This window comes from Abramis brama, assembly GCF_963993115.1.
Source record: "Abramis brama genome assembly, chromosome: 20".
Classification (NCBI taxonomy): domain Eukaryota; kingdom Metazoa; phylum Chordata; class Actinopteri; order Cypriniformes; family Leuciscidae; genus Abramis; species Abramis brama.
Genome location: NC_139982.1, coordinates 26992848 through 27007326, shown reverse-complemented (window position 1 = coordinate 27007326; position 14479 = coordinate 26992848). Strand labels below are relative to the sequence as shown.

At 36.8% G+C, this 14479-nt stretch overlaps 1 protein-coding gene across 2 annotated transcripts in view; it reads right to left on the bottom strand.

Annotated features, from left to right (window-relative positions):
* The window catches only part of furinb (furin (paired basic amino acid cleaving enzyme) b), an 88444-nt gene that overhangs the window by 11251 nt on the left and 62714 nt on the right, over nucleotides 1-14479 (bottom strand). For both annotated transcript variants that reach the window (XM_084095923.1, XM_084095924.1), the window contains exons 7-9: nucleotides 5090-5178; nucleotides 3777-3949; nucleotides 207-419 (exon numbers count right to left, since the gene is read on the bottom strand). In XM_084095923.1, the coding sequence (XP_083952049.1) occupies nucleotides 207-419; nucleotides 3777-3949; nucleotides 5090-5178 (475 nt within the window). The remainder of the gene's footprint in view (nucleotides 1-206; nucleotides 420-3776; nucleotides 3950-5089; nucleotides 5179-14479) is intronic.

Below are 14479 nucleotides of genomic sequence, written 5' to 3'. Positions count from 1 at the left end.
TAAATGTAATATTCATAACTATTAAATTCATCATAATATTTATACATCTATATATATAATATAAAAATAGAATATTTTCTGTGAGAAGATGCATTTCTGTTTCTGTATGAAAATACAAAGAAAAATGAGTTTATTATATGACTCTAGTCTAATGTGTGACTACAAAAATTTGTTTGCACATATGAACGTGAGTGTTAAATACATACAATCTGTTTCTCGTTGAGGTTTCCGCTGCTGTAGGTGGTGGCAAGAGTTGAGGAACAGGCCTCGCTGTACCACGGCACATTGCCATACTGCGTGGTGCTGCTGATGGAGAGCGTGTAGATACTGTTGGTGTATCCATCACAGTTGCAGCTGTCCCGCTCTCGCCCTCCGTTACCCGATGCCCACATGAAGATGGAGCCCAGCCCACCTCGACCCTAAAACAGATGCACTCAACCTGGTCATTCACTCTTTCCAATCTATAGTTCATTCAAAAGCTTTTTTTTCTTCTTTTTTTTATGTTTAAAAAAAAAAATCTCTATTACTCACCAAGGCTACACTTATTTGATGAAAAATACAGTAAAAATAACACTTTTGTGAAATATTATAATTTATGCAAATCTAGCAACGCTGAATTTTCAGCATCATTACTCCAGTATTCAGTCACATGAACCTTCAGAAAGCTTTCTAATATGCTGGTTTGCTGCTAAAGGAAACATTTCTTAAATGCCTTTACTCTCACTCATCAATTTAATGTGTCCTTGCTGAATAAAAGTATTAATTTCTTTAAAAAAAAAAATCTTTCTGACCACAAACTTTTGAACAGTAGCGTAAATAGAGACAGACACCTGCTGTCTAAATGTATTATAGTCTCATCCCACAGTCAGTTCACATAATTGGCATGCGGCAACTGAAAACTGCCAGTTCCAATCTGATTGGCCGGCCTTTTGAGACTTGGTGCACAGGTTTTTACCGCCTGGAAAACAAACTGCAGTTTACAGTTGCTGGGCTGACAGAAACATTCTAAGGTAGAAATAATCACAGGATTTGCGAGGTCTGTGGCATCAAATCTTTAAAAAAATGTAAGTGGGTGATTCTTGGCCGTAATAAGCTGCTGATAGTTTTTATGCAAATCAAATGTCTGGGTATGTGAGACAAATGTATTTATGAATCAAACATCTGTGTAGTGTCCATTAATGTCTGTGCATACAGGCCTCATCTCTATTACAATAGCCCACAAAAATCCAATTGAACGAGCCAATTATGGCTGTCATGATTAATTTAGAACCAATACTGTGACCTCTGAAATCTGCTGTATTTAATGCTTTAGTAATTTTGGCTGGACAGCTGACAAAGCTCCACTTTTCTTTTCCCATATATTAGTCTCCTCTCTCGCTGCAGTCAAGCACGTCAGCAGAATTTGATTAAAGTTTCTGTTTCTAATCTTCTGCAGTCCATATGGGTAATGTTTACAGCTGACTGACTCAGGATTATTGTGGCAATAAATGGGTTGTTTGTTTGTTTATTTGAGATGCCGCAATTTTTTTCAAAATATTCAGAGGCACAATTCTAAGAATGAAAAAATTGGGGATAAAAAAACGGTAGTGCAGAGAAATAAAAAGCGAGTCACTGCGCTGAGGCAGATGTTTATATGATGCATAATTTGAGTAAATTACTAGAGGGGGAAATCAGTTTTAAACACCACTAAAATTAACAGCAGTCAAACTCATTCTGCACGGCTGTTTCATAGTGCCATTATTCTCACAGACGAAACAAAAGATAAAATCTTTTTGTAGCGCTCCGACAAAAGCTTGTCTGTGATTACCAAGGACACGTTCGGGATGAAACAGAAGCGGCACTCGCAGCGGGCAGCCGTCCTAAAAAGGTCAGATCCTTTGCCTGTCAAACACGACACGCTCTATTCTCGCTGCATCAAATCTCATACTTTCTGCAGAGCGAGACAAAGGCAGGTGGTTTGGATTTAATTCCATTTAATATATTTTACTAAATTACTTCGAAGATAACGCAAGCTGTTAGAATGCGTCAACACTCACGAGGTGAAGATGTGCGAATTTTCATTAATGCTGCCGTGAAATTCTGCCTAAAGAGATTCTGAGCATATGCTTTAAAACACTTGATAGCACAAGGTTTATAAAAGGTAGTGGAATAAACATAATATTGTAATGAACAAGCAAGATCTAGACTTACACATCTGGCTCAAGTATCTCTTTCAATTGTTTTTTTTTCACTTGTTTTATCATCCCCCGGGCAAAATCACAAGTCTGATTGCATAGAAAAGTAATAGCGCTCAGTAATAGCCTCTTCTCTGTAAGCTGCACGATTTGAGGCATCATTCCTGTCGGTAGCACAAATGGTGTGTGATTCGCTGAAATTTAGGGGTTTGATTATATCCATTCTCGCACATACACTACTGTTCAAAAGTTTGGGGTCTGAAATACTTCTTTTGAAAGATGTTAATACTTTTATAGCAAAGACATATTAAATTGATCAAAAGTGACAGTAAAGACATTCCAAAGACTATGTTAGAAAAAAAAAGTCTATTTCAAATAAACGCTGTTCTTTTGAACTTTCTATTCATTCAAAATCCTGAAAAAATTTATCACGATTACTACAAAATTATTAAACCGCACATTTTTAACATTGATAATGAGAAATGATTCTTGAACATCAAATCAGCATATTATAATGATTTCACAGGAATAAATTACATCAATATATTATATTACAATATAATATATATTAAAATAGAAAATTATGTATTTTTAATCAAATAAATGCAGCACTGGTGAGCATAAGACTTCTTTTAGAAAGATTTGAAAGTCTTAACGACCCACAAATGGTAGTGTATGAGCAAAATTAACAGTAGTGTTTGCCTTTTAAAACACTACAAAACAGTAGAAAAATGGAAAAAGACAGCCATCTTGTTTTATCATGGATAAAACAAATTGATTTTCATATTCATAGTGCAACGTTGTGTATGCTGAAATTCTATCAAAGTATAAACTCACAAGGGATAATGGTATGTGTGGCACACAAGAAAGAATTAACATATCAAAAACGAAAACAGAAAACAAATGCTCATCTCCTGCCAAGATCACAGAAATCTCCCTAAATAAAGTATTCTCTATAACCGTGTGTTTGTGCTTCTACAATCCTTCTCAATTCTCTCTCTGTAAAAGCATTTAAACAGGCGATGACATCTTCAACAGCTCACCCCGTCCAGCCCAGTTCCTCTGTCCTCGAAGCCGATGGCAGCTGTGACACATTTAACGGATCTAAAATCTGCTTGGATGACCTGACATGAGCATTCATGCTGACACTGACTTGAGGCGACACTGCGAATGAAAGTCATTCATTTTCAATGAGATTTGGTGATTTCTAGTGACATGAGTGATTTGTATGTGTGTCTAGTGACAAAATTGAGAAAAGTTTAAATTTATGCAAATTAGCATCAATGTGTTTCCTATCAGATAGTTGAGAGGACTTGTTTCTGCCCACATGCAGATATAAAAAAATAATAGATAAGACAGAAAATTTCAGCATTTATAACGTATTACGCACTGATATACAAACACTTTTTAGCAGGAAGGAATTATTGTAAAAATAAAAGGAAATCTTTCTGTTATTGGCAATACATCTCATTTGTAATCAGATTTTCAAAAGCTATGGCCAGTTATGCAATCCACCAACAATGATAAGGCTTCCAGTGGCAGAAACGCCAACTAGCAACTAACAGTACTATGACCAGGTGACCTCCAGTGGTAAAATCTGACCTCGGTGACCCCCTGCAGGAAAGCTTCTTTGGCCAGTTTGGCAGGGCCATCCACTGTCTTCCCATCATCCTCAGGGCCCCAGCTGGCACTGTAAATGTGGATGTGCTGGGAGTTCAAGCTCAGAGACTGAGCCTCCACAACATCTGTTACCTCTCCGTCCAACATCCGCACACCTGCATGCAGAACACAGGCGGACAGAAAGCACGTTAATGTAGAAACCAGAGAGAAGGGAAAAATGGGTTTTGTAAAAATGTACTGTCTGTAAATGTGATGGATATTTGGAAAAGAAAATGAAAAGCAAATTAGGAAGTTGAACAAGTTTCCAGCACAATTTTTTTTATTGGCACTGAAAGCGAACATGCTGTATAAAGACAAAACCACAGCCGACCAGAATATTTTGGGACTTGACTGAGGTTTTTAAACTTTCTGATGCCAAGGACCCACAAATATGATGATTCACTTGTGATGAACCCCTTAAAAAAAAAAAAAAAAATATATATATATATATATATATATATATATATATATATATATATATACTAATAGCATAATTGCCTAAGTAATTTTTTTTTTAAATACGACTTAGGCAATTATGCTATGAGGCTAACGTGAGAAAAAATGTATAAAACAAATTCATTGCAAAAATGTTAATTAAGTTAAAAGATTTTTTTTGAAAATTTAATTTTCAAAAGTCTGACTTCTTTAGTCTGAGATTAATTGCTTGTTGCAGTGTGGTGTCCTGCTAGAACATGATGTAAGATGGGAGAGAGCATCTAATTAATAAGAATGATTCTGTGGCTATTTATTTGATTAATAATAATCCTAGCAACAGGATTCAGACACTTCACGCACCCCCACACACGGCCCAGCGGCCAATTAGAGATCAGCAACATCTGCTCTCTTTACACACACACACACACACACACACTTACTCTCTTATTACAAAGATACACACACAAGAACACAGAAATTACATGCGGGCTCAGGCAATACCCTCTGCCGTAATCACCCTCATCTAGATGGAAAAATATTTTCCTACAAAGACTATTAAAACAAGAGATATGGAATTTGTGTGCGCCTACAGCGATGTCTGGCGCTCAATGTGACCAGAATATTTCAAAGATATTTCACCTTAATAGATGTGTTTTATAATTGAAAGATAAAGCGTTTTAGATTAGTCCAGAGAAGCGTGATGACAGATGCACAGAGGGGGCAGGAAATGAGAGAGTGCTTGGATAGTTATAATGCATGACCTCTTTGATTGATCTTATTACCATATGCAAAAGTCTAACCGCCAATCATTCTTCACTCACCTCCAATTTTGGCATTGTAGGCCACACCCACTCCACAGACACCATTGTTTGCTGCGGCCGCCACCTCCCCGGCACAACGTGTCCCGTGTCTAGAGAGACAGAGAGTTTGCACTAGTGAACAGTGTGGCATTGGCAGGGTTCACATCCAGTTCACATTCAGTTCAACTCGATTCAAATTCAGTCCACGTTTGTACAGACAAATTCTTGGGGCGCTGTCATTGAAACGGAGAGGCAGCTCTCAGTGCACCCAAATACAGATGCATTATCTTTATCCTCTAATTAAAATCTAATTAGATCCTTGCAGGCGACATCAACGACAATAAATAAATAAATGGCTGATTATGATTGTCACTTGTGTGTCTGATCGTCCCTACAGTACAGCAGACAAATCTCAGCAGCTCTGTGTCATGGTGGGGATGAACTTCACTGTTTAAAGAAATAGCAGCAGGCTTTGGGTTTTGTATGTGCACTGCAAGAGCTATTCTCTCCATTCATCTGCGTCCTATTGGAGCTCATTGTTTCCTCGAGACAAAGCAGAGAAGAGGACGATAGGGACCCCAGACTAGGACTGGAGAGCCTATGAGACTGCAGATGTTTTTGAAACGGCAGCATCTCTTTACCAGAGCCTTCACTACAAACAGAGACAAAAAGCACTCAAGAACAAGACATAAACACAACACAAAAACGACACAAAACAATACGCTTCATACTCTTGGCCACTAAGCACTCAGCCATTGTTGCTATAAAAACACAAAAAAAGAAATGCAGCAAATGTAAAAATAAATTACAAAATTAAATGTATTCATATTTATCATAGATAATGATATTTTAGTATTTCTTAAAACAAAGCATGTAAAATGCCAAAGGGAACATCCAGGAACATTTTTAGTGATAATGCAAACAAATCATTGACCCATTAAGTCAAATGGTTTAAAATAAAATAAAATCTGTCTCATTATACCCACATGTCATGAACACAAGGAGCAGGTACAAAAATGGGTGATTTCTTTAAGTGTGTAAAGCTCAGGTGGGCAATAATAGATTCTAATTAGGGCACTGGATGTATTGCATTTCATCAAATCAATAATTGCTGAGGATGGAGGTGTCCATATGCAGGTTGTTAAGATCTGTTTCTGATTACTGAGCAAATACAAGACATGAAAACACTCTCAGCCTTCCACAAAACCTGCTGTGTACAAGTAATTGAAAACGAACTGTAATTGTGTCTGAATATATTCTCCAGGGCATGAGGAATTACAGTATATACCTTCAGGGTGAAGCCCTTTATCATATAGAGACGAAAACGAGTCATTCGGATACATCCATCAGGATCTATCTCTCTCAAACTGTGAATGAGATCAAAACTATTTTATGCCAACAAGCATGTTAGCTGGTTAACCTGAATATGTCCCTTTCCTCACAATAAATATAATGCAGACACATTTATCCATGCTCATATGAAGGGCAACAGCCCTGAATTTCAACAACAAATACCTTCCATGCTGAGGGTGTAAAGCCTTCGTTTGCAATAATCATCATTTTCTACCTTTTGTCTTGTGTGCGGTGACAGTTATCATGATGAATAGTTGATAGCAGGGAACACCTCATGAATAAACAATACAGTTTTTATATCAGCTTGCTTAGGAGGTTGTTTGCAGCTATAATGTATTGCATAAGGGAACAGTAAAAGAGATTTTATGCACACCTTTTATATTATATGTTACTCCATTTTGAGGAAGGCTTAGAATGGCCAACTAGTCAGGTAGAAGCAAGTTAAACTAGAGTGTTCAGTACACTCTGTGCTAACTTTAACTGTTAAGGTGTGGTTACATTAGCGTAATGACAACGATGTACGAAGCACACCTCACACAGAAGCCACTTTCAAACCAAGCAACTTTCTGTTTGTCAAAATGGTGAATTCGCATTACCAACTGAACCGGATGCAAATTCTGTGTTGGGAAATCTTTGGTTACACTTAATTTCGAGTCTACTTTAGACATTCTACTAACTATAAGTAACTTTGCAATTACTTGTCAACTAACCCTCATTAATTTGCAACTACATGCCAAATAACTCTTATTAGAGTATTAGTAGACTGCTAGGTTTGGGTTACAGCAAGTAGAATAAGTTGACGTACTTGCAAAGTCACTTATAGTCAGTAGAATGTCTGTTGAGAGACAAACAAAATAAAGTGTTAGCAGATATTAAGCAGACAGTCAACTAATACTCTAATGACTCGTAGTTGATATGTAGTTGCAAAGTTAAAGTTGACAATTAAAATTAAGGGCCATATTTTAACGATCTGAAACGCAAGTACCAAGCGCGAAACGCAAGTAACTTTGTGGGCGGATCTCAGGCGCTGTTGCTATTATACCGGCGGGATAAATGACTCTTACGCCCGATGCAAATCTAAAATGGGTTGGTCTGAAGTAGCTTCATTATTCATAGGTGTGGTTTGGGCGTAACGTGAAATAAACCAATCAGAGCGACATCTCACATTCCCTTTAACCCTCTGGGGACCAAGCTGTTTTTGGGGTCCTTGAGATGTTCTGACATGCCCTGACATTTGTGCTTTTTTCAGTTATTTATAAACATGTTAATGGCAAAGGTGTAAATTCACTCTATATAGCACAAACAGGGCTACCATAATATGCGAGCAACGTGTATGTAGATGTTTGTATTTTTAAGAGAATAATGTTTATGCATGGTTATTGGAAAAAATTCAAATGAAAGTTGCTGAATTAAGACCACAAAACACATATTAAATATGTGTCCACAAGACTTTTGACTAATGGATGTTGTCCCTTTGAGTTCTAGCTTCAAAATGATGTAAAAATAGTCTTGCTTTATCGTTCACAAAAAAAATACATTGATTTAAATGGTGTAAAACAGGTTTTGCTTGGAAAGCCAATATGCGAGGGGGAGGAGTAGTTTACACCTTAGATTATGAATGTCCCACCCACTCTGCATAATGAGCCATTCACTCAGGTGTGAAACTGACTGAGCCACAATGCAAGGACAAAAGATGTATTTAGAAGAAGACTTATATTGACCATTTAAGATTTCGCTTACATCTCTCTTGTAAATATGTTTTGCTATTTTATTAAAAATGTTACAATTACAACAATAATTACAATTTCAACAATATTTCAAGTGTACTCTTTCTTTGTAAAAAAAAGAAAAAAAAAGATTATAGGCCTACATTTTATCATATGTATTCATTAGTTTGAATATAGCCAACATTGGAACATCTAACATCTTAGTCTATGAATTTATTTTTGACAAAAATAGTATTTTTTTTGCAGTTTAATACGTTGCTTATACAAATACATTTTATTTCAACATATTCCAGTCGATTTTTACTCATCTCAGTAGGCTATAGCAAAGCAGTTTATTCTTTCACACACAGACGCGCGATTCATATTTAGGCTAAACAGTCTTTACAAATATGTCCCCTTCATTCATCTCACAGAAAGGCGAGTAATATTATAGAAATGCGATTCATCTTTTTGCGGTTTACATAGGCCTACACTAACGTTATTCCATAACGTTATTCCACACGTGAGAAAAGAAAACAGCCTACCTCACTCCTCAGCGGAATCTGCTCCTCATTTCAGGAGATATTGCTCCTCATCAGCACTGTTCTGAGGAATCTTTTCTCCATAAGGTAGGCTATAATGTCTCACTCGCGAGGAGTCGCGACGCGCTTTGTTTACAGCTGATGTGGGCGTTTCACAGCTCTGAAATAGTTCTCAGAATTTGCGTTTGAATAGCACGCGCTCTCCGGGGAGTGGTCACATTACTGTGAATGAGCTCGTAATGAGCTCGACAGGAGTCGCTCTCTTTTTATACAGATTACAGAAGCTGAGAATATTTAATTTTTATATAAATGACTTCATTTAAAAGATGCGATCTCAAGCTTTATGCCCGTGGGTCTGTTTGCCTGTTTGACTGAATTTTCGCGGAGTTATAGATCATTTTCGAACGCGTTTCAAATGGGAGTTTACTGACAGAGAGAAGGCAGAAATCGCATCATGTTAATTTTTCTTTATTTGTCAAAAAGCAAAACACTTTATTTTTATTGTGAGTATACAGAAAAAAAATAGAAACTGAACAGGATCGATTGATGTATTACACGAAAATGAAAGATCAAAATTAACAGAGCATTTAGTGTTTATTTTCATTGCTAAAAAAAAAAAACGAGCAAAACGCGCGGGCGCGTTTGTGGTCCCCAGAGGGTTAAGAGCAGGCGCGCTTGTTCCATGGCGGATTGCTATTATAGCGGCGGATTTGCCAGGCAGCGGATTTGCCAGGAGCGGTTCACACCCGAGGAGACCGACGTTCTCAGGGCCGGCCCTGACCAATTTGCTGCCCTAGGCAAGATTTTACCTGGTGCCCCATGCATCACAACCCATTTCACCCCGTCATTGTGTTCATGATTATTTAGCCTATATATATATACACATATATATATATATATATATATATATACACACACACACACACACACACACACACATTACAGCCTAAACACAAATACCAAGAGCATTACATCTAGCATTCAAGTCAAGTCCCCATTATCTTTTATAGCACGTTTTACAATACAGATTTAATGTGAACTTTGCTATTTTTAATAAACCTGTAAATAAATATCATTATTAATTTTGGCAAATAAATTTAAAAAATGCCATATACAGTAGGCCTACAGGCCAAAAGTTTGGAAACATTACTATTTTTAATGTTTTTGAAAGAAGATTCTTCTGCTCATCAAGCCTGCATTTATTTGATCAAAAATACAGAAAAAAATTATATTGTGATATATTATTACAATTTAAAGTAATTGGTTTTCAGTTTATTATACTTTAAATTATCATTTATTTCTGTGATGCAAAGCTGAATTTTCAGGATCATTACTCCAGTCTATCACACATTCTAATATGATGATTCATTATCAAAGTTGGAAACAGTTCTGCTGCTTAATATTTTTCCATAACCTGTGATACTTTTTTAGGATACTTTGATGAATAAAAAGTAAAAAAAAAAAAAAATAGAAATCTTTTGTAACAACAATATACACTACTGGTCAGTAATTTGGGGTCAGTAATTTCTTTCTTTTTTTAAAATAAATCAATACTTTTATTCAGCAAGGATGTGTTAAATTGATAAAAAGTGATCGTAAAGAAGATTTATATAATTAGAAAATATATATATATTTTTTGAATAAATGCAGTTCTTTTTAACCTTTTATTCATCAAATATATTAGGCAGCAGAACTGTTTTCAACACTCATAATAAATCAGAATATTAGAATGATTTCTAAAGGATCATGTGATAGACTGGATGTCACATGTGACACTGAAGACTGGAGTAGGCTAATGATGCTGAAAATTCAGCTTTGCATCACAGAAATAAATGATAATTAATAAATTGAAAACCAATTATTTTAAATTGTAATAATATATCACAATATTATTATTTTTCTGTATTTTTGATCAAATAAATGCAGGCTTGATGAGCAGAAGAAACTTCTTTCAAAAACATTAAAAATATTAATGTTTCCAAACTTTTGGCCTGTTCTGTATCCCCCCCAAAACTGCACAACTGTAGAGTAAAACATTAATAAAAAAAAAGTGATAATAAAAAAATGCGTCTTAAAACTGACATGATTGTTACAAAATCACACAGTCTGGGCCCTCTGGAGAACTCAGAACAACTGCTAACATTAAGTTTAAGGTAAAAATAACTGCCATGAAATTATAGTATCTTACTCATTTGCAATTAGATAAACTGTTCATTCACTACATCACTTTACCTCTGTCTTTATCCCCTTTTATCCTCTTCTCTTCTTTTTGGCACTGTATCTATCGCAGACTATATGCTCATTTATAATGTGTCATGTAAATTCGGCCATCCGTCACAATCAGGAAACTTTCACCGTGTCTAGAACTGGCGCGAGCTGCTGCCAGGCCCGTTTCTACGAGCTGCGTGTTAACAAAAGCAATGCTGTCTACATTGGATGCGGCGTCGCGCACGCTACACAACAAATTACCAACAAATGATCGCGCGCGCTATGTTTCTGACGCACTTCAAGCACTCGCTGGGCGGGGGTCGGGGGAAAAGTCTGATGAGCCGGACTTTTTTTTGCTTTATTTGGTAGTATTTCGAATTAATGTTTTTTTTAAATAGTATTTTAAAAAATAAAAAAAATTTCAAAAAAAAATTTCACTCGTTCACTCATTCTGGCGCCCCTATGGATGAGTGGCGCCCCTAGCATTTGCCTATTCCGCCTATGCCTCGGGCCGGCCCTGGACGTTCTCGTCAGGGCCATAAAAGACAGAGAAGTGACATTGTATGGGGATGGGAGAAACACACCCAAATTAGCTTTGGTTAAACAGGCGTATAATAATTTGGGTAAATGTGTAAGCTAGATTTATGCCTATTTTTTCACATCTTCATGGACACAACAATGATTTCCCTCGTGTGTCAATATTTTTCCTTGTAATAATGTATGGTTTTCTAAAAATGAAAACTGCTGCGTCTGTGTGTAGATGAGATAAGCAAAGTGCATGCGAGTTGTGCACACGCTACATTGATTATGGCCAAGCATGCGCCCTTAAAATAGCATATGAATAACATGCGCAACACGCCACTGACTTTAGACTAGGTTTTTCCTGGTCAGTGGCGGAATTGTTTTCTAAACCTGCAAAATAGCACCAGGGAACTTTTGCGCCGGAACACGGCTCCTCTTTACGCTGAACCGCCCCCGGGAGCGCAAGTTCATTTCCTAATTTACCGACGTGCGTCTGTGGAGGGGAAAGTCAATTGCGCTGGGTGCAAGATAGGGCCCTAAGTGTTACCAAATATTTTGCCCTCACACGAAATTCCAGTTTGTGCGAATTTTTATTGTACAGAGACCCTAAAGGGAGATGGAAAAAAATATGTGATGGGAGAAAAATTTATATTTAAATGCTTTTGAGTTCTTCCACAAATGTTTTACATTCCACCAAGAAACTCAGTGCTCACTTACAAAAAAAGATTTTGTGAGGAAATTCAAAGTTTCTCAGACAAACTCAAAAATTTTGCGAGCGAATGCAAAGTTTCTTGAGGGAACGCAAAATTGTGCAAGAGAATGCAAAAGCATTGAAAAAAACTGTTTCTTATATTTTTTCCATCACCATGTACTTATAGGTGCTCCGTACTATTGAAAATTATTTGCCGAAGAATTCTAAATGTGAATGCAGCTTTAGACTGCAGGTTAAACTCAACCCCTTTAAAGCAAATAAATTAAAATTGTACAGGAATTCCTTGAGATTGACTGATAGTGATTCAAAGGTGAGTGGCCGTATAATCTTATAAGGATGTGTAATGATCAAACAATTTGTTGAAATGCACCTTGTAAAAGGTCTGATGCTGTAATATTGCTTCGATTTGCATATTCCCATTCACAACTTTCAAACAAACCCACATGCAGTCAGAAAGACAGATCAGTGGCCGTGTCCTGAACTCAAGGGCTTAATGGGTATCATTATAGAGTTATGGCACAGCCAAGGATAAGGGCAGTTCTTTTTACACAGTGACTTTCAAAAGAAGTCATAGGACCATAACACAACCTTTTAAATCACAAACAGTCCTTCCTGACAAAAAAGGAAAAAGTCTTTCCTTCTAAAGTCAGGAAACACATCAAGGTCACTTGGCTGGCAGCCATTCAGGCATAAAAGCAATCAAACTATCATTTAATCCTGAGTGTGGACAGCACAGCCTGTGCCTGTCAATTCGTAAAAAGTTAGTTTTTGTTTAAAAGACGTGGTGAATGTAAACCTGGGGCACCAGCATTCATTCATTCACAACGATCATTGATAGTGACTCAAACATGGGCTTTGTTTCATAGCCAAGTCCATGTAATGTTTCACAATCAGACTTTATTTGGTACCTTGTGACCAGATCAAATCTACGGCTTTATAAATCCGAAACCTCATTCCAGATGATTAGAGCTCCCTACCACAGAGAAAGCTTTTTCCACAGAGATGCTGTTCAGCTAATTTACCTTTCACAGCTCAGCGAGGTGCAAAAACACTGATTCAGATAACTGTGGTCTCAGTATTTTTAAAGTGCCATGCGTCACAATAAAGCTGACGAGCTGAAAACAACTTGATGATGTGTAGTTGTGGAAAAGAATGCTAACATGTGATGCAAGTGTCCTTGTCACCCTTTACATAAATGATGGTCCAACCATAAAACTGTAAAAAGACGGAGGTGGCAAAATGTTAATTAATTGGCTACACATCAACGTCAGAGTAACTCCGACACAGTGCACACATTTGGATTTGTGCTTAATGAGAGAGGTTTATTTGTATAGCGCATTTCCCTCACACTGGTAGTTTCAGTTTCACTTGAAATAATTTTGTTTATGCTTGGCATTTGTAATAAATGTTGTTTGCCAATATGCTTTATATAATGTCTATATAATCTTTGTATTATACTTTATTTTTCATTCCTGTTCTATTCTGAATACATTCAATTTAAAGGATTTGTTGTGAGGGGAGCTAAAGTAAGTGTTATAGTGTTTGTAAATGTTATAGTTTGTAAACATTTTGTTGTATTTGCCAGTATTTCTTATAGTTTGTGAATGTAATAATAAAATGTGACTTACATATTTACATACACGAAACAACGAATCTGTTTCTTTTGCAACTTATAGTCAGGAAAATACAGTACCTTATGTGGTTCCAAACATGTATGACTTTCTTTCTTTAATGCCTCTGTTTTTTTGGGGGGTTTTTTTGTCCATACATTTAGAGTCGATGGGAATTAAAAATTCTTCAAAATATCTTCTTATGTGTTCTGCAGAAAAAAGTCATTTGGAACGACATAAAGGTTGAATAAATTATGGTATAATTTTCTTTTCTGGGTGAACCATCCATTTAAAGGCAAAAAGTGAAGTGTTTGTGGATACAACTTCTTACCTCTAAGAAGAAAAAAACAACATGGTGGACTGGATCACTAGTTTCTTTTCTACTTCCCTCCCTGTCTTACCTCTATTAAGGTGCAAAATTACCAACAATCCTTCTCAACCTTCCCTGCGGAGACCACAGCAATCTGTCTAAGGCCCACCAGGGAGAGGCAGAGAAGAGAGTGTAAATGAACTTGAATAGAAGTCGAGTTTTTTTCTTTATCCTTCCCTGCCAGCAACAATCCCACCACACTGAAACTAGGACCGGAGACAAGCTCTAATTCTTTCCGTCTCCTTGTTTTTTAGCCCTCTATCGGCTTGTTTGATGTTCCTTTCAATTCCCTGATTCATGCATTTACAATTCCCCTGCTCAGATGCATAGATGTGCCCTTGAAAACTCGTGATGTGTCTGTGTACAGTATGCTGTTTGGTAGACTGAT